Here is a 25,712-nt window from a genome sequence, read left to right on the forward strand (position 1 = left end):
CTGTGCCACCCAGGCGCCCCTTTTTTTAATCTTACAAGATACTTAGATTAAATGTATATTTAAGCTATCTCAAACTGTGTTTGAAAGGGTTGTTTATACTTTGAGATTTACAACTTAATTTAAAATTAGAAGTAGTTGTTTGCTTTAAATTTCTCAGAAGCTTTACAAGCTGTTAAATATAACCAGAAAATAAACAGTTCTTGGCAAGATGTCACCAGTCAAGTGTATTAAGTGGGAAGTACAGATACACAGTACAGTAGCAATAGAAAGCATTTCTAGCTAGGAATATTGGGTTTTTGTCTTGCCCCTGAATAATCAAATTGGGGAGTATGAATTATTTAAACTACGGACATAACTTTTAGGAATGATATACTCCCTCTGGTGGAAGCTGCTATAAGCCAAGATAAAATAAATAGATACACTTCCAACAAAAGTACAGTTGGATTAAATGCAGGAGACATTTATTGAGCACTTGTTTTGTATAAGTCACTATATTAGGAATTTTAGTAAGACACAATAACTTCTTCAGTAAAGCTATGATAACATTATTAGTTTCTGAATATTCTAGTTCGCGTTGAGTTAATTTGAAACAAATGAGGGGGCACCACAGTCATCTATTTTGAAGTCCATAATTTCATGAAGTATAACTATTACATTTTGTATATTTATTGTACTTTGGGAGATAGGAATACACACATTCACTTCTGCTGTTTAATTGTAAATGTCTTATACACACCCATAATCAAATAGGAATAAGTATATCAGTGGAAAAGATAGCATTTTTCTCTTGCACCAATGCTCGACTTTCATTATATGAGATGTAGTTTATTAATCTCTTAACTGTTAAGGGGAATCATGTCATTTGGGGAATACAGAGTGAGAAGCTGGTAACTAATTGAGTGAAAAAACGCTTTTGTTGTTGATGATTCACTGTGGTCCAGCAAACTGGCGTGGATATTTGCACTGAAGCAGCAAGGGCTAATGGCTGAAGTGTCTACAGATATAAGGGAAAACAGAAGAAAATGTTGACATCCAGCAGAGATTAATACCCAATGTGCAAAGTGGGTCATCTACAGCATCCATCATGGCTGACATAGGTTTAGAATAATTACAGCATTAATTCTGTGGGATTTAATAGGGTCATAAATATTTGAGACATGCCTTAGCAGTATGTATTAAACTTCTCCTGGAATTCAAATTATATTTTAGCACATCAAGATCTAAATTTAATGTACAGTAGCACATTACCTGAACTGTGGTTTAAACTAATGAGAGATATATAAAAGGGTACTATTAAATTGTGCTCAATATTAACTCCTATCTAAGATGGTTTATAGAAACTGCAAATAGTTTACACAGCTGTGCTACATAATAAATTGTTTGGAATTCAATTCTTCAATTGTCATGGTAGCCCCTAAATTTTATGGTGTTTTCTATTATTTTAATAGAGGGATGAGGAGAGGGCCTCCAGGCATATTTTCTTGTTCCTGACAGTGAACCCTTCACTGTCAGGTATCCATTGATATTGCTGTCCTTTCAGAAAATGTTTTTCTTAGTACTCAGCAATGTCTTGTTGTATTTTAATGGAAAGGAATCACAAGAAATTGAAGAAATTGTATTCCCAAGACAAGCGACTAAGCACAATGGCCACCTACAAAGGCAGAAGAGAGACTGGGTTATCCCTCCAATCAACTTGCCAGAAAATTCCAGAGGACCTTTTCCTCAAGAGCTTGTCAGGGTAGGCTGGCACAATTTTAATTGTCTCCGTGGCATGGGTCAAGTATACGTTAGAAATGTTTTTGTCTGTTTTATCACAAGATAGAGTTAACAACATGTATTAAAACTATATGTTTGTGTGTAGATGAAATGTCTATAGTGTTGCAGAAAGCCTCTTTTTTTTAATTACCTCAGATTATTTATAGTTAGAGCTAGCTCTCTGTGGGTCCCATACACCATGGACGATGGAGTTTGTTGAATGTGTGAATATATAAGCCCTAACTCCAACATGTATCCACACCCGTACCATACCCTTTCTCACAACACACATACACATCTTCGCTTCTGTGTCTGAAAGCCATGCTCTCCATGATGATCTTTGCCCTCTATAGATAGCTTTTGAGCCAAAGAAGAAATAAAGGGACAATCATTGCTAAAAATGCCAGCACTGAGTGCATTTGAGAGTTCTTTAAAGAAAAAAGAAAATGACCTCTGATACCATTAACAGAATCCCTGGGGCTGTGCAAAAACATAGGCTTTTATAAATCTGAGAAGTAATTTTTTTCCGGTTACTCTAAATGCGTACCATCAGATGTAGAGAAAAAGAAATCACAGATATTCATACATGTTTAGTAAAATTAGCAACCCACTATTTATTGCAAAAGGAAAAGAACAGAGTTATTGTATATCGATTTATTAGAATGTACATTTGTGTGTGATTAATTTAGCGTTCCTATACCTACTTACTGAAAGTTGCACTTTTAATAAGTCATTTATTTGTATTGCATATTTTATTTTAATGCACATTATAATTTGATTTAACAATGAACAACATAGCCCCCAAATAAAGGTGTTTTTTTTTTATTTTTCTACTTTAATGTACAATGAGTTGAGAGAGAATTTTGTCTTCACAAGAAAATTAATAAACTGGATTCTGCTATTGGGTTAAGTATATTTACCTAATACATAAAGATCTGTTATTATCACCTGCCAAGGTATTGCCAGTTGACCCTTGTCTGTGCTATTCGTCATACTCCCTTTCTATATAGCCTGTTCCTGTGACTGCTCACCTATAAACTTATTTTTCCTGAGAACTGTTATATTTGGAGGAGAAAGCAGTGGGCCTATAGTGGGTATAATTTTTGAGAGTATAAAAACGCATTTTAAAATCCTTTCTTGTATGTTTTGGTATTTAACAAAGAATTTTGAGTAATAGGTACCACCTTAAAATGACTTGGAAAGCTTTGGTTGCAGTGAATAATGTCAGTATAATACAAGTGCAGAAATCTGACTCCTAAACTCAACCATATCAGAGTTCTCACATAAGGCTGTTTCATACTGTGGCCTAACACAGTTCTTTCTTCTCCTAACTGATACAAAAAGGTAAACAAGTTTTACTTTAATTAAATTGGACGCCTGTTCCTGTGTTAACTATTCTCACCTACAAGCTCCCTGGATAGAATATGATTCAGTTCAAACACTGACACTCCTTAATTTGGACTTCTTGCGCTGTTCCTAAGCGAGTGTTCTTTTAGATGTGAATGTTGCCCTCAGTCTTCCTGGTGATAGGTGACATCTCTTTTTGAAGCTTGTCACCAAGAAGCAAGGGTGAGAGAGACAGGACTGGTTTTCTGGGAAGAGATGCTGTAAATTTGTAACTGAAAAAGGGCATAAGGTATGACAGGCCCTGTCTCTGATAATGAGCTCATTTAGTCTCTCATTTAATATGATTGTCTTCTTGATCCTCAGATCAGGTCCGATAGAGATAAAAACCTTTCACTACGGTATAGCGTGACGGGGCCAGGAGCTGACCAGCCTCCGACTGGTATCTTCATTATCAACCCCATCTCAGGCCAGCTGTCAGTAACCAAGCCTCTGGACCGTGAGCTGATAGCCCGGTTTCATGTAAGATATCAGCCAGCTGATGATCTGTTGTACTAATACTCTTCTGACTGTGTAGACTGTAACATTTGCCTCTTCTATTGGTCTTCATGCTTTGGTGCTGAGAGTTCGCATACCAGAAATGTGCTTTGTGGCCTTTTCAATTTGTTGTAATAATTATTGTTTTATAGACTTGATGTGTACCATGGTAAAGAACAGTGCAAAGAAGAAAGTAAAATGGCATAAAATATCATTACCCTTTACAAGTCGGTGTGGCTAAGGACTTACAAGAACAAATTCACGTGAAGGAAGTCAAAATTGTTGCGTGTAAATTATATGGAGATCACTTTTAATGACTGCACAATATTCCATTAAATGTATAGACTGTACTTTTTTTAAGTATTTATTTATTTATTTTTGAGAGAGAGGGAAAGAGAGAGTGTGTGCAAGTGGAGGAGGGGCAGAGAGAGAGAATCCCAAGCAGGCTCCACGCTGTCAGCAAGGAGTCTGATGTGGGGCTTGATCTCATGAACTATGAGATCATGACCTGAGCCATTACCAAGAGTTGAACGCTTAACCAACTGAGCCACCCAGGTGCCCCTATCTTATTATATGTCTTACGTTTGTTTTTATGTTCTTTATTTTTCTGTTTTATTCATTTTCTTACTGGGTTATCACAACTTTTTGTATACAATTATATGGTCATATTTTTAAATATAGTATATGTATATATTTGAAACTGATTTTTAATCATTTTAAATATTAATTGTAGTGAGTATTTTGAAACTCAAGAATTGCCTAATATTAATATAAATTCCACAAGGCATTTTTCATTTCTTTTTTTTTAGCCATGCTTGCACATTTCCTAGAACAAGATTTCAAATATTTTTTCATGACTTTAATATAGAAAACTAAGTTGGTCTTTATTACTTCTCCAATTTCTGCATGAATAACTAAAACTTTTAATGAAATTATCATTTTTAGACAATATATGCACATTATAAAAACTTTTAAAATAATGCAGTATTAATAAGAAAGTAAAAATGATTTGTAATCTCAGTACGTGGAACCAACCTTTTTCTTTTTTTTTTTTTAACACTTTGGTGATATGCTGCAAGATTTTTTCTTTGCATAGATTCATAAATGTATTTCGTTGAAATTGGCATCATTCTCAGAAACCCGCTTTTGTCACTCAGCAATCCTAAGATTTAGCATCTTTCCATGTCAATAAATAATTATCTATTTATGTCATCATTTTTGATTGTTTTATATTATTTTGTTGAATGAATGTAATGTAATTTTAACTAATTGCCTATTGGTAGATATTTAGGTAATTTGGTTTATTTTATTCTATTTTGTAACTACAAGTAATGTGGCAATGAACACTTGTCTGTACATTTTCCCATTATATCCTTGGAATAAATTCCTGAAATTGGAATTATTCTGATAAATATTGTGAAATTGTTCTCTAGAATGGTCATATTATGTTGCAGTACCTACCCATTATATAGGAGATATACTTTCTCCATACCATTATCAATTCTAGGCATTTATTTATTCAATATTATTTGAAAAAAAAAAGATCTTAATGCTTTAAGTTGCCTAAGTTGAATATCTAATCGTAGTGAATTCCCTACTCCTGTGTTGAATTTTCTTTTGGATTGTTTACCTTTTTTTTTTTTCCTTTCTTTTTTTTTTTTTTTTTACTGTTAGGAACCTCTTAACAGTAAGGGATATTAATATTTAATTTGTCACATATTTTCCCCTTTTGTTGTTTGTTCTTAAGCTTTGTTAATAATTTTTACCCTACTATAGTTCATAGTTCTTGCATTGCAAAATTGTGTTTTTCAATTTTATCATACAATCTGGTTTTAGAGATGGTTGTTAAAAACCTTCTCTACCCCAAGATGCTAATCTACCCAATTTTCTTTTTTGTATGTATGTATGTATGTATGTATGTATGTAGCCTCTATATTTTTAACCTCTGTCGGGTTTATTTTACTAAAAGGAGAGAGGTATATATAGAACCACTTTGTTTTTCCTTTATAGTCAATTGTCCCATGTACTGAATTAGTATTCCCAGGAATTTATCATCTACACTTAGTCTTTCAAAACTTTTTATTCCACGTATGTATGTGTTTGTTTCTAGATTCTTACTTTGCATAGTAACATAATTGTTGAATTTTTGCACTAAAAACTTTTTAAATTTTTTTAATGTTTATTTTTGAGAGAGACAGAGCGGGAGTAGGGGAGGGGCAGAGAGAGAGGGAGACACAGAATCCAAAGCAGGCTCCAGGCTCTGAGCTGTCAGCACAGAGCCCATCGCAAGGCTCGAACCCACAAACAGTGAGATCATGACCTGAGCTGAAGTTGGATGCTTAACTGACTGAGCCACCCAGGTGCCCCTGCACTTGTAAAAACTTTTTAAATGATTGAAGTTTTGAAAATTATTAAAATATTCGTATGTAGTAGAGCAGGACTCCCCCTGATCTAAACATGTGAATACGTGTATGAGAAATTTAAAATGTTTTCAAGGGGCGCCTGCCTGGCTCAGTCAATGGAGCGTGCAACTCTTGATCTCAGGGTCATAAGTTTGAGCCCCACATTGGGTGCAAAAATTTAAAAAAATTAAACAACAGTGTTTTCTGCCTTGAATATTACTCAACACTCCCTTCTTCCAAAGGCCTTGATTGTTTCATCAACCAGTTCTTTTAAAATCCTTAAAGAAAAAATAAATAAAAAATAAATAAATAAAATCCTTAAGGAACATATAATGCTGACGCTTTTTATATTGGTCTAAAGGTTTAAGAAAGGAGTCAAACTTTCAAACCTTCCATAAAAACAAAATCTCATTAATACAGAAACTTGATAAAGATAGCACACAATAGACCAGTCTCTAATTAGACTAGTCTCAAATTTATGAATATAAATAGTATCAATACAAAACTTCTAAATAATTCTTCCTGAATGAATTCTCATTATTTGAACTCCTGTGGGTAAGACCAGGAAATAAATATTTTCAGGTCAGTTTTGGGGCAAATTCTTCCTCTGCAGATTCTTACTGCCACCACATAATTAGGGGTACTCATAAAAAAAAAAATAGACTCAATTATAGAATTGCAAGAATGTTTCAGTATTAAGACTCTATTAATGTAATATATTAAATAAGTGAAGGAAAAAAGGATTATTTTTATTGGTGTTGAAAGGCAATAATAAAATTTGCATTGCTTCATGTATTAAATAACTTCTAAATGAAGAAAAGGGGGATATGTTGATGCGTCTTTAACTTGAAGCCTACCCAACAGAAACCAACAGGCAACATCACCAGGAAAACCACAGAAGCATTCCAGTTAAAAAGAAACAATTCAATGGAGCACTACACAGCTATTGCAAAGAATGCAATGGGTCTCTATGTGCTGGATTAAAAGATTTTGAGGATATTCTGCCAAGAGTAGCCAAGTGACTCTATTTATTTAAAGAGAAAAAGAAATGAAATATTTAGAATACCTGTAAAACTGAGAACTCGGGCTTGGGAGAGGAACAACGGTCTTATATAATACGCAGGCACTTTTAATGTTTATGAGTGACTTTACAATTAAAAAAAACAAACAAAAACACCCAGTGTCAAAATTCCCTACACGCACCTAATTCTTTCTAAATTCTGTTCTGTTCTCTTAATCTTTACGACTACTCTGTGCCAGTACATTGTTAATTACCCGGACTCCTATGTATGGATTTAGCAAAAGGATTTGGGGACTGGACAGGACTGGCTTTTTCTGAAGCTCAATTTCTTCACCTTCAAGTACTTATCATTTCTGCCTTACTCTTTCATACATGGATTAAATTAGTTAAAATCCATACGACTCTGAGCACAATGCCTAGCAGACAGCATTTGCGGGCTTTTTACTACTATATCTATCCTAATCATATGAAGTTTGGCTAACTTAAATTTTGACGGGGAGAGTAGCTTTTTTTTCACTTTCTTGGTTCATCCTTGCTATTTTGGTAGTGCAGTCATTGTCTGTTTTTCTTCTCACTCAAGACATAAACCTGTTAAATAGTTTTGTCTTCTAATTACTTTTGCAGTTGAGGGCACACGCAGTGGATATTAACGGGAACCAAGTGGAGAACCCCATTGACATTGTCATCAATGTTATTGATATGAACGATAACAGACCAGAGTTCTTACACCAGGTTTGGAATGGGACAGTTCCTGAGGGGTCCAAGCCCGGTAAGTTTGAAAATCATAACTCAGAGATTCAGGAAATGCAGTGTAATACAGCACTGGGGTATAAGCAAAAGGAGAAATCATGTGAGCCTTTTTAGTGTTATTTTCTTTCATGCAAAATGATTTTAGGGAAGAAAGAAGGTAACTTAGGAAAAAACCCACTGAAAAGAGAAAACGCTTCCCACCTTTGAAAAAGTACACACTACAGTATTTTTGGTTCTATAGTATAGGATCTATGGGTTCTTTCATTTGGCTGTGGTTCATAAAGTCAGGGCAGGAAAAAGTGAGCACTGGAATACCAGTGGCTTTCCATTCATAAAGTACAGATTTTATCATATTAGTCGGAGCAGCACGTGAAACGCAGTAAGAGAGTCTGAAAGGTAGTTGGTATTCCTGGGACCAGGCAGTGAGGTAAAGCCAAAAGCGGAAAGGGGGCTGGAGGCAGCTGTGATCGCTGCCCTGTGGACACACTGGTTATTTACTTGTGCATGACCCGAATGTCTTCTGCAGCCTGCGCTTTTCAGCTTAGTGTCATGGAAAGTGTCCTAGCCTAGAAGCAGCGATTGCCAAAGCTTCTCGCCATTGTGAAGTGGTGTTTGACTAAGATTTTCGATTCTTGTACTGAAAACACTGTAGACTTCAGAAGAGCAAGCCTAGGGGGGGCCAGTTTAGTTTGAAAAACTAGTGGACATGAAAATCCGTTCAGAGAGAGATGGTAAAAGGAGAGAGGGTTTCTCCAACCTTCCTGAGTGATTTGGTGTTTAGAGGGACTTCATTAGCTATATTATTATTATTATTATTATTATTATTATTATTATTTTGATTTTGTATTAAAAAAAAGCCTCAATATTTAAAATTGTGCTACGTATTATCCTTGCCATCTATATCAATTTATACCGGTAGCTCTCATGCATATGTCCGATTTATGCGTATAACCGAATATGCTTTAACTGGCATTTTTTTCTCGATCCAAATGCGCTTGTCTGTATCCTCAGAAAGGAAGAAGAGGTGGGGGTGAGGGGAGCCACAGGGGAGGACAGGACTGTGCGGGAAGTTCAACCATCTGTGGCTCCTTCTGAGTCACATTCTGGAGTAGCTTTCTTTGGTATTTTAAAATACTATAAAATCAAAGAATATTAAACGTATCCTTACTAAAACACAAGTCTTATCCACATATTCTAGAGATAAAGTTTTTTTAACATGGGGAAATTTTTTTTTGGTTTAATCATTTATTTTTTTCCTCTGTTATTTCTAACTATTAAAAAGTACTGCTTCACAAAAATTGTCAAAAGTAAACCATTAAAGATATATTTATTATGCATTTCATCATGAATTTCCATTAAAGCCCCCCCCCAAATAAAAGACTCAATCTTCATGAGAAGTAAAGACACTTCATGCATATATTTCTTGTGGTTGTTCTATAAGAATCTTGAGTTAAACTGCATTATAATCAGTATTTTGGCTCAACATCTGGGAACATATTTTTTTTTAACCATTCATTTGTTCATTCAACAAATGTTTATAGGGTCTGTGCTGTGTGCTGGGCACTGTTCCAGCCCTGTGGGTAACAGCTCCGACCCTACTGGAGCTTACATTCTGGTAGGGGAGAAGAATAAAAGGAAGCAAGGAAATATGCAATGAAGTTTTTTTTTTTTTAAATAATAAGGGTGTAGAGATGGCACATAATAAGAGCGTCTTGCTTAGAGGAGCAAACTCTGAAATGAGATTTGAATAATGTGGTCAAGACTTTGTGAATTCTGGGGCAAAACTATACCAGGGAGAGGTTCTAAAGCAGAACTGGGCTTAGAGCTCTGGTGAAGAAGGTAAGTTAGAGATGGAAAATTTTTTACTCCAGTTCTTCTAAATTTCCCACAGAACAGACCTTCCTAAATAGTAACTACTTTGCTCTCTGCTTCTAAATTACACAATTTGTGTAGCTAGTTTGAACTTATTTGGTTCTGATGCTTTGTAGATTTCCTTTCCAAAATATCTAATAGTTGAAGTCCCTGAGTTTGTTACAGTGCTCTTGTAATCTCCTAGGAAATAACGAACCACAATGCCAAACCCCTATTCAATGTACCAAAACAGTAACGCATGGAATGATTCCTTATGACCTGAGTAAATGGAGTGTGCCTCGTTGTGCACACAGCTTACTTTCAGAAAGTGACTTAGGCATTGAGGAGAATCATGCTCAGTGTGTCATTTCTGATGTTACTGTATAGCAGAAGAAAATATGACATAGGAAAAGGTATCAGTGGTCATAAAATATGTTGCATTCTGTATTATTGTTTGCACTTTATATGAATAAAGGTCTGAAGTGATCCTTTCTTTGAGTCGTAGAGTGAACTTGTCTTCTAAGTTATGGAAAAAATGAATCTTTATAAATGTATACATTTTTAATAGTTTTCCTTTCAAGAATTTAAACCGTGTTTTATATTTTTTAAAGTGAGTACTGTTCTTATGGGTAGCATTTTTAATCAAGTCTAAATGATTAAATGTTTGTTTTGAAGAAGTAAAATGAAGATTGATCAAAAAGACAAATATACCTTTGAGGTATATCTATTTAGGAGACCGAAGTGAAGGGTGACCATTCATTTTCCATGTATACTGTGTCTAGGGACATACGTGATGACAGTCACTGCTATTGATGCTGATGATCCAAACGCCCTAAACGGGATGTTGAGGTACAGAATCCTGTCCCAGGCTCCAAGCACCCCTTCGCCCAACATGTTTACAATCAACAATGAGACTGGTGATATTATCACCGTGGCAGCTGGACTTGATAGAGAAGTAAGCCAACCCAAAACTATTTGAATTTGTTTTTAATCATAAAGGTACGCGGTATCACATGCAGTTTATCTCCAGGTAATAACAAATCCACAGTATTATGCGACGTCAGTTTTTTTTAAAGAACTCTTGTGCTATTTTCTGCCGAACTTCACATTAGTTAAATTATGTATGCATACAGGATAAGTCATTGTTAGTCCATATAATAAATAGTGTGTAATCAACTAAGTTAATTAGATGCATCTGTATTTAACTTTTTTTTAATTCTTGGCATTTTCTCAGTTTTCCCTCATATTCAAAGGTTTTTGTGAAGAATTAAATTAAGAATCATGCCCAAATAATGTGTGCATTAATTTAGGATAAATTTTAACATTAATATTTTTGAGAGGCTACACATAACATGTGTGTGGTGGAGTGTTTGTAGTCTCTGTGGATAGACTGGTTTTGTTAAAGGAGATTATCCCCTTTATTAAAACTTGCCCCTTAACTTTATGATTAACTTACTGAGCAGGTTTGAAGACTAGCAATGACATTAATTCCAGTGACAAGGCTTTAAAGTTGTAAATGGAGAAAAACAGACTTCTGGCATAATTTTTGTTGGAAAGGCATAAAATGTTGACAGCAGTGAAATACCATGTAGTGTCACAGTCTGAGAGGGAATGGGTATTTCAGTTAATTCCAAATGTTCATCTCACTGTGACAGACCTCAACCCACTGTCCTCTTACACACCTCAGAGTTTTTTGTTCATGTGATTCCTTCCACCAGGAATGCCTTGCACCTTTTTTCTTGATTTGGAACCTTCCAGTTCTTCATCTTCAGTTTAAGCCCCACTTATATCCTTTCCTGAAAACTCTGCCCCTAATGAATCTTTTACACTCCTTATTCTGTTCTGCCCATTTTCTTAAGAGATTCTCAAGGTCATTATTGACCATCAGTAGTCATTGTTTGAAGAATTATCAAAGTGCTAACACATAGACATTTGTGCTTTGTAGATTTCTGGCTGAGCCAGCTTTTATAGTAATGAGACCTCAGATTATGTATGTCAAAAGGAAACATTATACTTACCATAATAAATAATATTGACAAGGATTTTAGGAGTTGGTTTTTATGATGCTTCATTTGCCTTAGTAGCATTCACTTGAATTGGATCGAAGAAAACATTGCTATTGCAATTAATTATATATGCAAGATTGTGCTAGAAACACCTTACTAAAGTAGTACGAACAATCGAGATTACTTTATTCACAACTGAACTTAGCTGAGAGCCTTACTTAGGAGTTAGATGTATGCCTATTACGTTGCACCTTCCAACGTAACTTCCAGGTATCAACGATTCTTTTTCCAGGAATCTTCTGGGTTGGAAACGGTTGAAATTTAGTTTTTGCAGTAGTACTTCTGGTTCAGTGATATTTGAAACACGTATGTCTTTTCACCTCTTCCATTACTGTAGGACGTGCCATTCTTAAATGCCAGTAAACTTAGCATGGATGCATATTTTGGTATGAGAACATGGGGTATTTTTTAATATTCTCTCTTGAGTGCCAAGTTGCACACATTCTATGTAGGTATAGCTCATCCCCCCAACATAAGTATTTCTCTTTCATCCACACTCTTCATTGTGAAATACAGAAAGGGGTCTTCATCTTGTGTGCACACAGCAGTATTCTTACCTCATTCAGCCTGGCTGTTTCATGACAAGAAAGAGGCATCGAGAATTAAAGATAGTTTTACTAAAGCAGAACAACCAAATTGAAAAGCCAGAGAGACCGCGTTTAGTTTAGAGAATGGAAGCCTGAAGTCCTATGTCATCGTGGTTGAATTTATGTCGCAGTGGACAGAAGCAGCTATGCACCACCCCCTGATGAAATGGATGTGGAAATGGATTCGCAACGATAGAATCATGTGTGAGCAATAGCTTCTTGACAGTGAAATTATTAAACACAACAATGAGTTACTAGGGAAAATTATGGAAAACCTTCCATTTCTGAAAGTCATTTAACAGAAAAAAAAATGTATCTATCTCAGATGGTTTATGGTAATTCTGCCTGAGGCCAGGGATAAATTACTGCGACTTCTTCAGGCCTCGTGCAGGCCTGAGATTCTTTTATTTCTATTAGAATTCACAGTTTTCTTTCTGTCAAAAGTAATTTCAGTTGTCATTCTCCCAGGATATATGACACCTACAAGCGATTGAACTCCTAATCATTGAAATGCTTACTGAGATTCAGTTTTTTATTTTACTTCAATCTGTGGGTTTAGAAAAATATCCATTCTTCAGGTTTTCCAGGCCTAAAGCGGTACCTACCACATCTGCCAGGCTTCAGTGCTTTACCTCCCCCTGACTTCTTTTTGCATCACTCGGTGGTGCCTATTCCTGGCATTTTCTTTTCTCCAATCCTTTCTCTTTATGGCCCATCTCGTGCCCTTCTCGGGTAGGACTACTGATGACTCACACTCTGCTTCAGGAGGTGTAAATCCTGGCACTGCCCGTTGTGGGCTATTTGACCTTCAGTGTATTAAGCTGAAACCTCAGTCCCCAGATCTGTGAACGGGCCCAATACTATGACCTCCCTTATGGGATGGCTGTATGGGTTATGTAACATGAGGTATAAAGCATGCAGCACTGTGCCCAATTCATATTAGCTATTGTTTTCCCCTGTCGCCATCGTAAATCCAGCCTCCGCGTCTACTGGGTGGGCGCTATCACTTTTACTCCTCCTCATCCTTTTCTCATGGCAAAGAAAGAATTCTACTTCTTGTTTTCCAAGCCTTCCTGTTTTCACTTGTGCTGTCAGCAACATGTTCTCCTGTGTCCCACTGTCTTGGTCTTCCCTTCTCTACAGGTTCCTTTCTACAAACCCCACAAGTGTCTTTATAAACATGCTGTGTGTCCCCTGGGGTAAAATGGCGCTCCATCACCCATAGGATGACATCAGAGCCCTTTAACATGGCAATCCAAACACTCCGTGACATTGGTCTCAAAGCCTTCTTTGGGTCTAACCTCCTGGGATTCCTTGCTTTCTGCTGAGGAGCAAAGATGCCCCGGCATTCATACAGCCACATGCAATTCCTTGTACAAATCTGAAGCTCTGTGTTCTTCTGTTCCCATTGTTCCTGTGCCTGCAGATTTCCTTTCCCATCTTTGCATAGCAGGGCAATCCTCACTCTTTGAGAATCAGTCCACAACCCCTCCCTGGTCACCCATTGTAGTCTCTGCCTTCCCTGAGATCTGCAAAGACTATGTTACATAGACAATATATCTGCCTTCTTGCTCCCAATATTTTGTGAGGCTGATGTGTTCCTCTTTACCCTGAACAGGAACCCCAAAGGAACCTTCACGTTCCAAGATCTTCTTCTTCGTTTCAGCACCATACTCCTCGAAAGGACAGTCCACATTCATGCTCAGCTCCCACTTCTTCCTCATCTTGAAGTATGGCTTTCTGTCTGCCTACACTACCTGGATGCACCCATGTCATGCACATATTCGCATTCTCTTGGAAGGTCCTAATACAGTGGAGCAATTAATGGTACAGACTCTGGACTCCCGAGAGACCTGGGTTCAAATCTTGTCTCTGCTACTTATGGCTGGGTGTCAGTGGGCAAACTTCCTCGCCTCCCTAAGCCTTGGTTTCCTTATCTGGAAAATGAGGCTTAAAAAAAAATCCACCTGCCTTATGGGATTACTCTGAGGACTGAATAAGATAATGCATAGTGCTTAGCAGTGTGCCTGACACATAATTAATACTCAATCTCAATAAATGTTATTTTTTTTCTCACCAAAGCCCTCAGAACAATGTCAGCATACAATAAACATTCAAAACAAAATTTTTATACTCCAGACACACCAGGCAGATGGTGCCATCAGCCCCATTTCACAGACGAAGGAACTGGGGCTTAGCATTTAAGAAGTTGAACAGGGCCACAAACCTGTACTTCTCCTCTAAGTTCTCATGACATTATTACTTAACAGTCCATCCCCTAACCCAGTGCATCCAAAGCAAGCTATCATTTCCTTCAACCTGCTATTCTTGATCAAGGTCCTATTTCATGGGAGCAGTGCCACATCCCCAGTCTCCCCAAATCACGGTCTACTTGCCTTCCCATGCCCTCCATCCAGCCACTGATAGGTTCAGTTCTCAGGTTCCTCTCATTTTACCTCCAAAATGTCTCTTGTATTCACTCCTCCCTCCAGACTTTGAGGACTGGACTGGTTTGGATGCCCTTGCTTCACTTCTTCTTACTCTTACTACAGTTGCTTTGTACATCTGCTCCCATGAACCATTAGTATCTGCCTCCGTCACCTAACGATATCAAGGCCATCTCTGGGTTTGTTCATTATCTTTTCCAAGGAAATACATCACCAGGCATCCAGTAGACCTTCATGAAATGTCTGCCAGATTGAATGACTGAATGCTCTCACTTCCTCATTCACTTCTATCTCTCCAGCTCAGTGTTTCAAAAGTGCACAGGTACAATGATTTCAGTTGATAATGTAGGGAAGCCTCTAGAGAAGACTAGAGACCACAGTCTTTAGACGTTCCTCCCTCGAGTAGAGACTGCCAGAGTGCAAGGATCCTGTTGTGGTTATTTTTACAGTTATATTTATGGCAGGTGATGCTGGCTTTCCATTTACAGTACTTTTATAATAAATTACGTTTTTTAAAAGGGAGTGAATGTCAAGATAAATGTTAAGTGACTCATGATATAGAAATATGAGGATATGGCAGCCTTGGAAAGATGGTGTATGAATCACTGTAGTTTGGGAAACTGAGCTAGTTTATACTCCCAGTATATGATTCAATGGAAAAAAAATAATAGCTACCATGTAAACAAGATGTTTTTCTCCAAACCTGGAATGATTTTTATAATGTGATACAAGGTCGAGGGTTTCTCATTCATTCACTCATCTGACCACCAAGTCAAAAGCATTTATCGCTTGCTTGCTCTGTGTCAGGCATTAGACTGTATACCAGTGACACAAACGTTGCCAAAGCAGGGCCCCTGAGGAGGGGCGTGTATGTGTGTCCACAGCCAGGAGGACAGACATACGGACCAATAGCAGCCATATAATTCTGGAAACAGTGCTAGAGGTGTGTCCCGGACCAGCCAACAGCTCTGCCTCCAGGACTTTCAGAAGTCATCTAAGGTGGCTTTTCCACTTCGTGTTTTCCAGGTTCAGGGCGAAGGGAAAGGTATTCAAGCCCAGAGTTTCTCAATGTTGGCACCCTTGATATTTTGGATCAGATAAATCTTTTCTGCGGGGCCTACCCTGTGTATCATAGGGTGTTCAGCAGCTTCCCTGGCCTCTATCCATTAGATGTCAGTAGCACTTCCCAATTGTGGCAACCAAAAATGTCCCAGGAATGGCCAGATGTCTCCTTGCGGGGGGGTGGGGGGGAGACAAAATTACTTCAGTTGAGAACTACAATTCTAACCTGAGGGGAATGCCAGATGCAGTGGTGTAGTGTCACAGTAGGCACCTGAAAGTAAATACCAACAGCTCAAGGTGTAGGGTAAGTGGATAAAAAAGTGATATAAAGCTCTGGTAAGATAGGTGAGTCACAGGGAGAGAAGGATGGATAGATAGCGAGCAGGTGAGTTGAGATTTTACCCATCTAGAAACAGGAAGTAAGGAAACATTTTTAAGCAAAATCCCCTCAATCAGATGTGGGATTAAGGATGGGAAGTCAAATCCTTCTGAAACCTAAATGTCAGTCATTCCGAACCAGATGCCCAGGGACTAAATTAGTCAAGAAGCCCCAAATAGTTTGGTTGTCTAAAACAGGCTGTCATGTCTTCCTAACTAAATGTAAGAACATTTTACCAACCGAGCATATGAAAGTGGAGATTCTATTATTTACCAAGTTGGAATTTTTTTATTTGGAGAAACATTGTATTTTAGAAACAACAATGGTCTTTTGTAACTTAAGGATTCTAAAACGAACTTGAAGCAGTAGGAAATTTCATGTTTTAGCTACTGATCCCAATATTTCAGCTCAGTGGAAAATTGTATATATTATGCTTATATAATTTTAAAGTAGACATTATAATTTAAAGAGTAGACATTACAAAGAGTTGTATTTCCATACAGTATCTGTGTGAGATTTTTATCTTCTTTAACCAAAACCAAAATCAAAAAAAATTTTTTTTTTAATGCTCATCTGCTTCTGCAAATAGCAGTTAACAGAAATGGCATTTCAAAGTCATAACAAATTTTTATTTTCATGATTTTCAGCTGGGAAGCTGAACTGAGTGCCCTACAAAATTCTCTCACTAACCATGAGAGGATTAAGCTGAAATGACACTTGATTGGGAAAGGAAATCATTGAGAAATATTTTAGCCTACATAAACATTATGGTGAGGCGTTATGGGTTAAGAAAAATTTAAATGGTTCAAATATCACTATGCCTTTGTTTTTTGTTTTTTATTTTAGTAAGTATGGTATTTTCTTTTTTAGGAAGACAAATAAATAATTAACTGCTAGAATTTGGCATTTGGGTGGACAGAGACTTAAAAATCGAATATGTGGGCTTTGGCTTTTTCTCCTACTCACTTCTTCCTTGTGCTTCCCACTAACAACTAAATCACAAGCTACAATTTGTGTCTGTTCTAGCCAAGCTCCAGAAATCCTTTAAGAATGGCCATTCATAATGTTAGCTATATTTAGAATCAGGGAAAACTGTACTTTGCAGTGACAGTTTATTTTTGTATGAAGAAGTGAGTTTTGTTGTTCAGAGTGTTTTAACATGTATGAAACAACCTATATTTTTTATCTGTGTTAATTTCCACAGAGATTTCAAATGACTTTAGTAAATCATTTTGGTTAGGTTGTCCTAATATAAAGTATATTTGTCAGCTAGTGCTATAGACTTCTCAGTCTCAAGATATTCTCTTAGATACAGTGCAGCTTAATTTGGCTCCCCATTTAGAGGTTCAATTAGGAACTTGAAAGCAGTGATATTTATTTGGTAATAATCATGTACGTGCAGATGTATGTTCATACCATCATAGGTATGTGGACACAATGAGTATTAGGCGGAAATGGCAATCTGTTGAGTATGCAACTATTAAGTACCACTGTGTTTTGTAGTTATGACTAAGGACATAAACATAAACCCTTTAATTAGGTTTTAACTTCATTTAAGAATATATCTCTTCTATATAGTTGTGAACAGTATGTGCTAATGGGGAGTAGGACAAAATATTCTATCAACCCTTTTAAAATAGAACATATATGAGAATATATTAAAAGAAAGCATATGTATAACCTGTAAAATAAAATATACGTATATACGTGTGTGCGTGTGGGGGTGTATATATGTATGTATGTGTATGTATATATGTACTTACACACTTTCAAGATTTTTCATTATCCTAAACTGGGTAGAAACTAACATATGAGAAGGTAAACAAACCAAATGACTGGGACGCTTGATCACAATGTTGCAAAGTTCGGAAGAGGGGAAGGTTGAGACCAAGTGGAAGTTTCAGCTTCTCTGTGAATTCACACATCTGCAATGCATCTTTTATCTTTTCCACAAATAGAGGTGAAAATATACAGTCACATCTTTCTAGACAAGAACCAGACCTGTGCTTCTCAAGTTAAAGTCAACGCTATGGGAAATTTCAAGTAATGCTAATCAGAATGAATGATGCTGTGCTTTCCGTGTGTGTAATAAAGAGCCATTTACAAAACAATTGCTATGTCTTCTTGAGGAATTAGTTTCATTTAAGGTGTTATCTTTTTGTCTTTTTAGAAAGTGCAACAGTATACGTTAATAATTCAAGCTACAGACATGGAAGGCAATCCCACATACGGCCTTTCAAACACAGCTACGGCTGTCATCACGGTGACAGATGTCAATGACAATCCTCCAGAGTTTACTGCTATGACAGTAAGTACAGACTGTCATTCACAGAACTTAGGTCTGTGGTCCATTACTGAAAAGTTTTGTCGTGAATTATAAATGCGTTAAATAGAGGTGTGACTTGCTCAACCTAATTATAAATTGACCACTCGCTCAGACGTTTTCTGTCACCAGGGCTTTTAAATGAGGCACCTGAGTGATTTGTTCCCTCCTAGTCTCCAAATCCACTGATGAAGTTGTTGAAACATGCTACCCGGAAGAAATGGCCTAAAAATACTTCGTGCTGTAATAACAAAATATTTACAAATACTTTGAGGTACACGAAACTGAATGGATGTTACCTGACTGATTTATACAACTTTGGCAGCATACAGATACTATCTCTTGAGTAAAATGATTTCCCTCAGACAAATCCTTTTCTCCAACCCTACATGAATCACCCAGGGACTCACAAATGGACACTAATTTTAATATTAATGAAACTATAACATGATTTGGAGGAAATTTTGTCTGCTGAGAAAAGTTATAGTATTTTTAAAGTCAAACATAAATGCTGTGATTACCTGCATTACTGATTTCCTCGTTGACTGTGGGTAATAAAGATTTAATGGGGCAGTAAAATCAGGGCAGCAGGGTCATCAAGACACGCTGTCCTTCACCGGTCCGCATCGCTCGTCTAACTGAGGTTTGTTTTTCTTGTAGTTCTATGGCGAGGTCCCTGAAAACAGGGTAGATGTCATAGTAGCTAATCTAACTGTGACTGATAAGGATCAGCCCCATACGCCGGCCTGGAATGCCATGTACAGAATCAGCGGCGGGGATCCCACAGGGCGATTTGCCATTCAGACAGACCCGAACAGCAATGACGGCTTAGTCACTGTCGCCAAAGTAAGTGCTACTTGGGTCACTGATCTCTCTGACAGGTCCATAGTTTATTATTTACTCTGAGGGTTGTTTTTTTTTTTCTTCTTTCAAACATCTTCAAACCTGGAATTAACATATTTTGGGGAATCACATTTGTTATTTTTTTTGTTAATTTTTAATGTTTATTTATCTTTGAGAGAGAAGGAGAGACAGAGAATGAGCAGAGGAGGGACAGAGAGAGGGGAAGACACAGAATCCAAATCAGGCTCCAGGCTCTGAGCTGTCAGCACAGAGTCCGACGTGGGGCTCGAACTCATGAACCGTGAGATCGTGACCTGAGCTGAAATCAAGAGTTGGACACTTAACTGACTGAGCCGCTCAAACACCCCACATTTATTTTGTAGTTTCTGTTGAGGCTAGGTTGAGACCAACATAACTGTTCTCACATTGTCTCTAGAATATGATTGCGTTTAAATCATTTGGGGCCAGTTTTAACATTCTGAAGACGGGACTGCCCTCTACAGTGTTAACGGAGTGCGCTTAGATATGTTAGTGATGTAGCACATCCTCAAGTATTAATTGATCACCAGTCGATAGCTATTAGGAAAGAGGCCCCATGCCTATTATTCTCAAGTTCCCCTTGGAGCACTGGCTCAGAGAACAAACCAGAAAATATCACAAAATTAAAATGGGTTGTGTAGGCAGAAAGAGGGCCTACATTGCAAAAACGTTGTGAATTTGCACTGCTGTTTTTAAATGCTATATTCAAGACTTAAAGAAATTAGTTCTTCTGATCTTTAATTGTCACAAACAAAACACCCTGAGTGCTGGAAGGAAGGGGCTGTTGACTGCAAGTGTAATGCATAGCTGTAATGTAAAAGGCCTTTAAAGTGAACATCTCTTCCTTCAAGCCCCCAGTGAAGAGATCTGTTCCCTTGTCTCTCATCCCAACTCTGTTAAGTGAACCCAGATGTGGGCCTTGTGTAGGTGCACCAAGGTGTCAGTTGCCTAGAATTTATGAGTGAGTAGAAGGGGAGTTTCCCCCCAGGAGGGGGGCATTGGAAATTTCTCTGAACACCCCAGAGCTGGGCTATGTGTTGGAATCCCAGGTCTGCTTTTGGTAGTGGTGTGAGCATGGCAAGTTGTTGAAACTCGCTAAGCCTCAGGTTCTTCATACAGAAAGCAGGGAAGATAACAGTACCTAAGTCATACCATTCTGAGGGATAAATACACTTTAATATGCATTGAAGGACAGAACTCTGAATGAAAATGTTAGGTCATGGACTTCTCATGCAGCAAATGAAACCACTCGAAAGAATTCTGTCTTACTTTCTGGCTTTTCCACTGTCTTGTTTAAAATAATTGACAATGGGAAGTTGAATTGGTGATTTTAGGGTGCTAGAAAAACAAACTATGCGTTTGAAGGTTTGAGGGAGTGGTCTAGGGTAGGAAATGGTGCCATTTGTGCTAATAATGTGGCTTTCTCATTAGCTTCAGCTCTTAATCCTTCTTAGACCATCTATGACGGCATGAGAGCTCTCTAAGCTCATTTTTCAAATTCTTATGACACGGTAATACTTATCTGCACCTCCACTAGAAGATGATCGAGGGAAGTCAGGAGTGAAATGAAAGTCCAGTCTGATCACTTGACTCCTGGTAACTCTTCTATTGACAGTAGGATTCAATGGAACTTTGGAACTTAATGTTTACATTATGGGTTATTTGTGCATTACCTTCATCTAGAGTGTTGTTCTTAGAGCTGAGATTTTTACAGACCAGTAGAACACCTAAAATTCTTTTGAGAGACAGCCAGAGTTTTAGTTTGCTAAGTAAGGAAAAAACAAAAACAAGAAAAAAGCCCTTCCACGTACAAACACTATTATTTTTCATAAGTGTGTGTGTACATGTCTGTACTTCAAATTATGAATGATACGTTTAAATAGAATTAAGTTTTTGCTTTATGAAAAAATAGGATTTTAATAGTTTCTGATTTTGGTTTTGGTTCTTCGTACTTCATCCCAGATATAGAAGCTTTCTTGGATGAGGCATGGCCTTGATACTAATGTTTGAGAATATAATCTAGACCATTGGGTTCTCACTTGACCTCAGACTATTTAGTATTTTTGATTCATAGTGCTGCTGTTAAGAATAATCAAGTTTTTAGATGTAGTTGAATAAATGCAATCAGTGCAGTAGTAATATGCATTATTTTGTGAACATAAATCTTTGAAGTACCCAAGATTTATAAATATCTTATATAAACAGGCTCAATCGTGATAAATATTTTAATCATTGACCATGCTAATGCGTGTTTTCCAGAAATTTGAGAGGAACCTATGGCGTTGTGAATGAAAAATTAATGTTTTAGAAATGGAGTCTTAAAGAAGAATAAACTGCAGAATGCAAATATTCTTATTTCCTGCAAAATATGGTTTCCTTTTTTTTTTCCCCAGCCAATTGACTTTGAAACAAATAGGATGTTTGTCCTTACTGTTGCTGCTGAAAATCAAGTGCCATTAGCCAAGGGTATTCAGCACCCACCTCAGTCAACTGCAACCGTGTCTGTCACAGTTATTGATGTGAATGAAAACCCTTATTTTGCCCCAAATCCCAAGATCATTCGCCAAGAAGAAGGCCTTCATGCTGGTACCATGTTAACAACATTTACTGCTCAGGATCCTGATCGATATATGCAGCAAAATATTAGGTATCAAATGCTATTTGTGGCATTCTTAAAAATTTACTTTATGTTGTATGCTGTGCACAAAGTTTACTTACCATTTGAATAAAATATTTGAACTGGAACCCAAACTACTTATTACAAAAAATTTTTTTAATTCCTTGATGAAGCTTCCTCTCAGTAAATAGATCAATGAGTATATTAGATAGGAAATAGAAGAATGGATCTACTCGTGTAATTATTTGGAGAAAAAAAATGTTCTCTGCCTCTTTTTTTGTCCACCCCCTTTTATCTTTGTATATTTCATAATCATTTAGCCTGTGCTATTATACCAAATACTGCAAAAAGTTTTCACTGTAAGTAAACAGGGGACTCTCAGAAGCTGTAACATTTATCCCTTCCGCACACGTCAGAAAAAAAAGAAAACCCATGCCAAAAACAAGATATAAGAGCTAATTATTTTTGCCTCTTACCTGTACGGTAGTTATAGGACTTATAAAACGTATCTGTAAAGATTTCCAACCTCAGCACAATCTAATTTATCCTTCCTGATGAGGGAGTAGGTCGTTGGCAGAGCACAGCCCACATGACTATTATCCATTGCTGGTGATGATAATTTTTTAAATTAGCTCATATTTTATTTAACTTCTTTCAGAACTGCTGCTAACAGATAATTGCATATCTTCCACATTTCTCTATACGTTGACATCGAGATAGAGAAATAGCTAATTAATAATAGGTGTATTGAACTCCTACAACTTTTTACCTTTCAACACGCAGGGTATTTTTTCCAATCTGGATATTGGTTATCTGAGCTTGAACATCTTACTCTCCACCCAGAATAAAAAAGGAGTTTAAGTTGATAAACCTACTGACACATATAAATCTACTTTATATAGACTCAGATGGTGGGACTTTTCTGAAGAGTGTAGTTCTGACTACAGTTTGGCCCCGTGGGGAAGGTAATGATGGGGATAGGAATGTAGGGGTGTCCCCGCTATGACCTCATCAACACCATGATGAGTTGGTGTTTTGGGTGTGTTCCATGATAGAAAATTCAACTTCTATTTATAATGTCTCTTAAGTCCTATACTTTAGGGCTGCTGTTTAATTAGAAGGTATAGTTGAACTATTTTATTGGGATCATTGTTATCCATTAAACTAGACAAGAGACAAGAGTTTAACCACTGCAACAGAAATACTTCTCCATGCTAAAGCTGTATTTTCAACCAATATCTACAAAAACACAAGTTAATGGGCTGGTCGACATTTGGAATTAAACCTGTAAAGTAGGCTTTATTTCTTACGTATATTAAAATATTTACTTACTAAAGCTTTCCTTTTGTAGATACACAAAATTATCTGATCCTGCCAATTGGCTAAAAATAGATCCTGTGAATGGGCAAATAACAACAATTGCTGTTTTGGACAGAGAATCACCAAATGTGAAAAATAATATATATAATGCCACTTTCCTTGCTTCTGACAATGGTACGTAATTAAACATGGTCATTGTATTACCCTGTATGTTGTTAAATAGTGCCTCATCATGAATGCATCATCAGGAAACGAGCTTTTCTATGTCTAGAAAACTGACCTTTTTTAAGCTAAGGCCCCTACTTCTATTTTCTGTTTCCGCTGGGTTTTCTCACATATTCCCTGTCTTCTGTAATGAATGTTCCCAACATCGATATGTCTTGCATAGTGCCTAGTACTGTGATGACAAACGTTTGTATTTCTTCTGCCCTGCTATACAATGATACCTCGTTGCTACAAGTTGAGGGTAGCCTCAATGCCTCCATGGCATTGTTTTTTTTTTGAGGTGATCTTTTTACACTTCTTATGGTCAGTCTATTTGCCCACATCAGTTGGCCTGTCTCTAGCCTTTTTGTCTCTTTGTAATTCTCTGCCTCTCGTCTGCCTTGGCATAGGAAACTCTTAATTTCATGCACAAATTGAAATAAGTGAGTACAACACGTTTTTGTGTGTTCATTTTGGAACATATAGTCTAGCACCTTTTTTTTCCCCTTTCTGGGTTTCTGCTGGATTCTAAATGATTGAAATTAATAGATAGCTACCTTCTTCTTCTTCTTCTTCTTCTTCTTCTTCTTCTTCTTCTTCATCTTCTTCTTCTTCTTCTTCCTTATTTTTTTAGTTATATAAGACAAAAATGACTTACACAAACCTGGTGATGGATTTGTTTTGCTTTGTTAGCTCTCAATATGACATGTGTTTAAGAGTGCTAGCTCTGAGAGTCTGCCTGGCTACCTGAATCCAGACTCCAGGTCTACCACTTTCTAACTTTGGGATTAGCAATGAGATTTTAAATATATTCAATTTCTTTTTTTCTCTTTTTTTTTTATTTTTTAAGTTTATTTATTTATTTATTGAGAGAGAGCACATGCACTCTATGCAGGGGAGGGGCATCGAGAGAGGCAAAGAGAGAATCCCAGCTGTTAGCACAGAGCCCAATGTAGGGCTTGATCCCACGAACTGCGAGATCATGACCTGAACCGAAATGAAAAGTCAGGTGCCTAACCAGTTGAGCCACCCAGGTATCCCTCCTTTTTCTCTTAAATAGGGATAATGGTAGCAGCATCTAACTACTACTAGTGTATGGAAGAATATAAAGTGGCTTGTACCCGTAAAGTCTTTAAAACAGTGCCTGACCTTGTTGGGATGAGCACTGGATGTTGTATGTAAGCCAATCTGACAATAAATTATATTCATAAAAGATAATAATAAAAAATAAAACTGCCTGACATAAACACTCAAGTAAATATTTCCATTACATGTTAATAGTTTTAAAACTGAATCATAACCATATTTTAAAATCATTTAAAATATGTGTGCTATACTGTGAATGCGAGCATCTCATAAAACTAGAAGGCTTCAATTTGGTGGTCAAGAAGCACAGTTTGAAAAATGCTACCCATCAACACTTCTGATAAGAACAGTTTTGATGGACCATTCTGGATCTTACATAATAAGATTCAATGAGATTGGTATCTATCATAAATCCACATGGTGACAAGCTCAAAGCAATATTTCTTATCGTTTCTAATATCAGACCTACTGTTCACATATTTGGAGTTGAAACGTAGTAGGGACAGCTTTTGCCACTGCACATCAGAGCTCGGCCTTAGTGTCTGTTTTATGGTCTCACTGCACGTAAGGGGTAGCTTCCCTCCATGAGGGAACTTAAAGCGATATATCTTGCACTATTATGTTGAGATTTAAAGGGCTATAAAATTATATGTATGAATGTTAGTTGTGAGTTACAACAAGATTTGTCATTCACCAAGGTGGATTTTTTCTAATTGAAAGGGTGTTTGGGATGCTAGAGAGGTAGTTGGTTGCATCTCTGTGTAGTTCTGATGCTTTGCAAATGCACTTGACTCTAAATCAAGGCTGGATGTGGAGCCCCAGGTCCACTCCTTAATGACTGGGCAAGGTTTTATACTCTCTGTGCCTTGGTTTCATTACTGAGAAGTTGTTTTTGCATCTTGCCTATTCTATAAAGTTGTTATGAGAGTCAAATAATATTACACGTGATAATGAGTGTGAAAGGTCTTCAAACCGTGGAGTATCCCAGAGCTCCTGGTGCTATGGTCATTATTAGAATATTGTCCGCAGCCCCCGTGTCCCCCCACCTCTGTTCTCCCTGCTTTCAGCACCATCTATAG

The 25,712-nt window shown here is 37.1% G+C and overlaps 1 protein-coding gene across 1 annotated transcript in view; it reads left to right on the forward strand.

The window, feature by feature from the left end:
* The window catches only part of CDH2 (cadherin 2), a 74,634-nt gene that overhangs the window by 11,784 nt on the left and 37,138 nt on the right, over positions 1-25,712 (forward strand). Inside the window, exons 3-10 of the mRNA XM_047086881.1 lie at positions 1,592-1,738; positions 3,466-3,621; positions 7,684-7,828; positions 10,443-10,615; positions 18,372-18,509; positions 19,185-19,370; positions 21,800-22,053; positions 23,375-23,517. Of these exons, the coding sequence (XP_046942837.1) occupies positions 1,592-1,738; positions 3,466-3,621; positions 7,684-7,828; positions 10,443-10,615; positions 18,372-18,509; positions 19,185-19,370; positions 21,800-22,053; positions 23,375-23,517 (1,342 nt within the window). The remainder of the gene's footprint in view (positions 1-1,591; positions 1,739-3,465; positions 3,622-7,683; positions 7,829-10,442; positions 10,616-18,371; positions 18,510-19,184; positions 19,371-21,799; positions 22,054-23,374; positions 23,518-25,712) is intronic.

Source organism: Lynx rufus, unplaced genomic scaffold (assembly GCF_022079265.1).
Source record: "Lynx rufus isolate CCGP_SWC_20201006 ecotype Redwood Valley unplaced genomic scaffold, mLynRuf1.p SCAF_22, whole genome shotgun sequence".
NCBI classification, from domain to species: domain Eukaryota; kingdom Metazoa; phylum Chordata; class Mammalia; order Carnivora; family Felidae; genus Lynx; species Lynx rufus.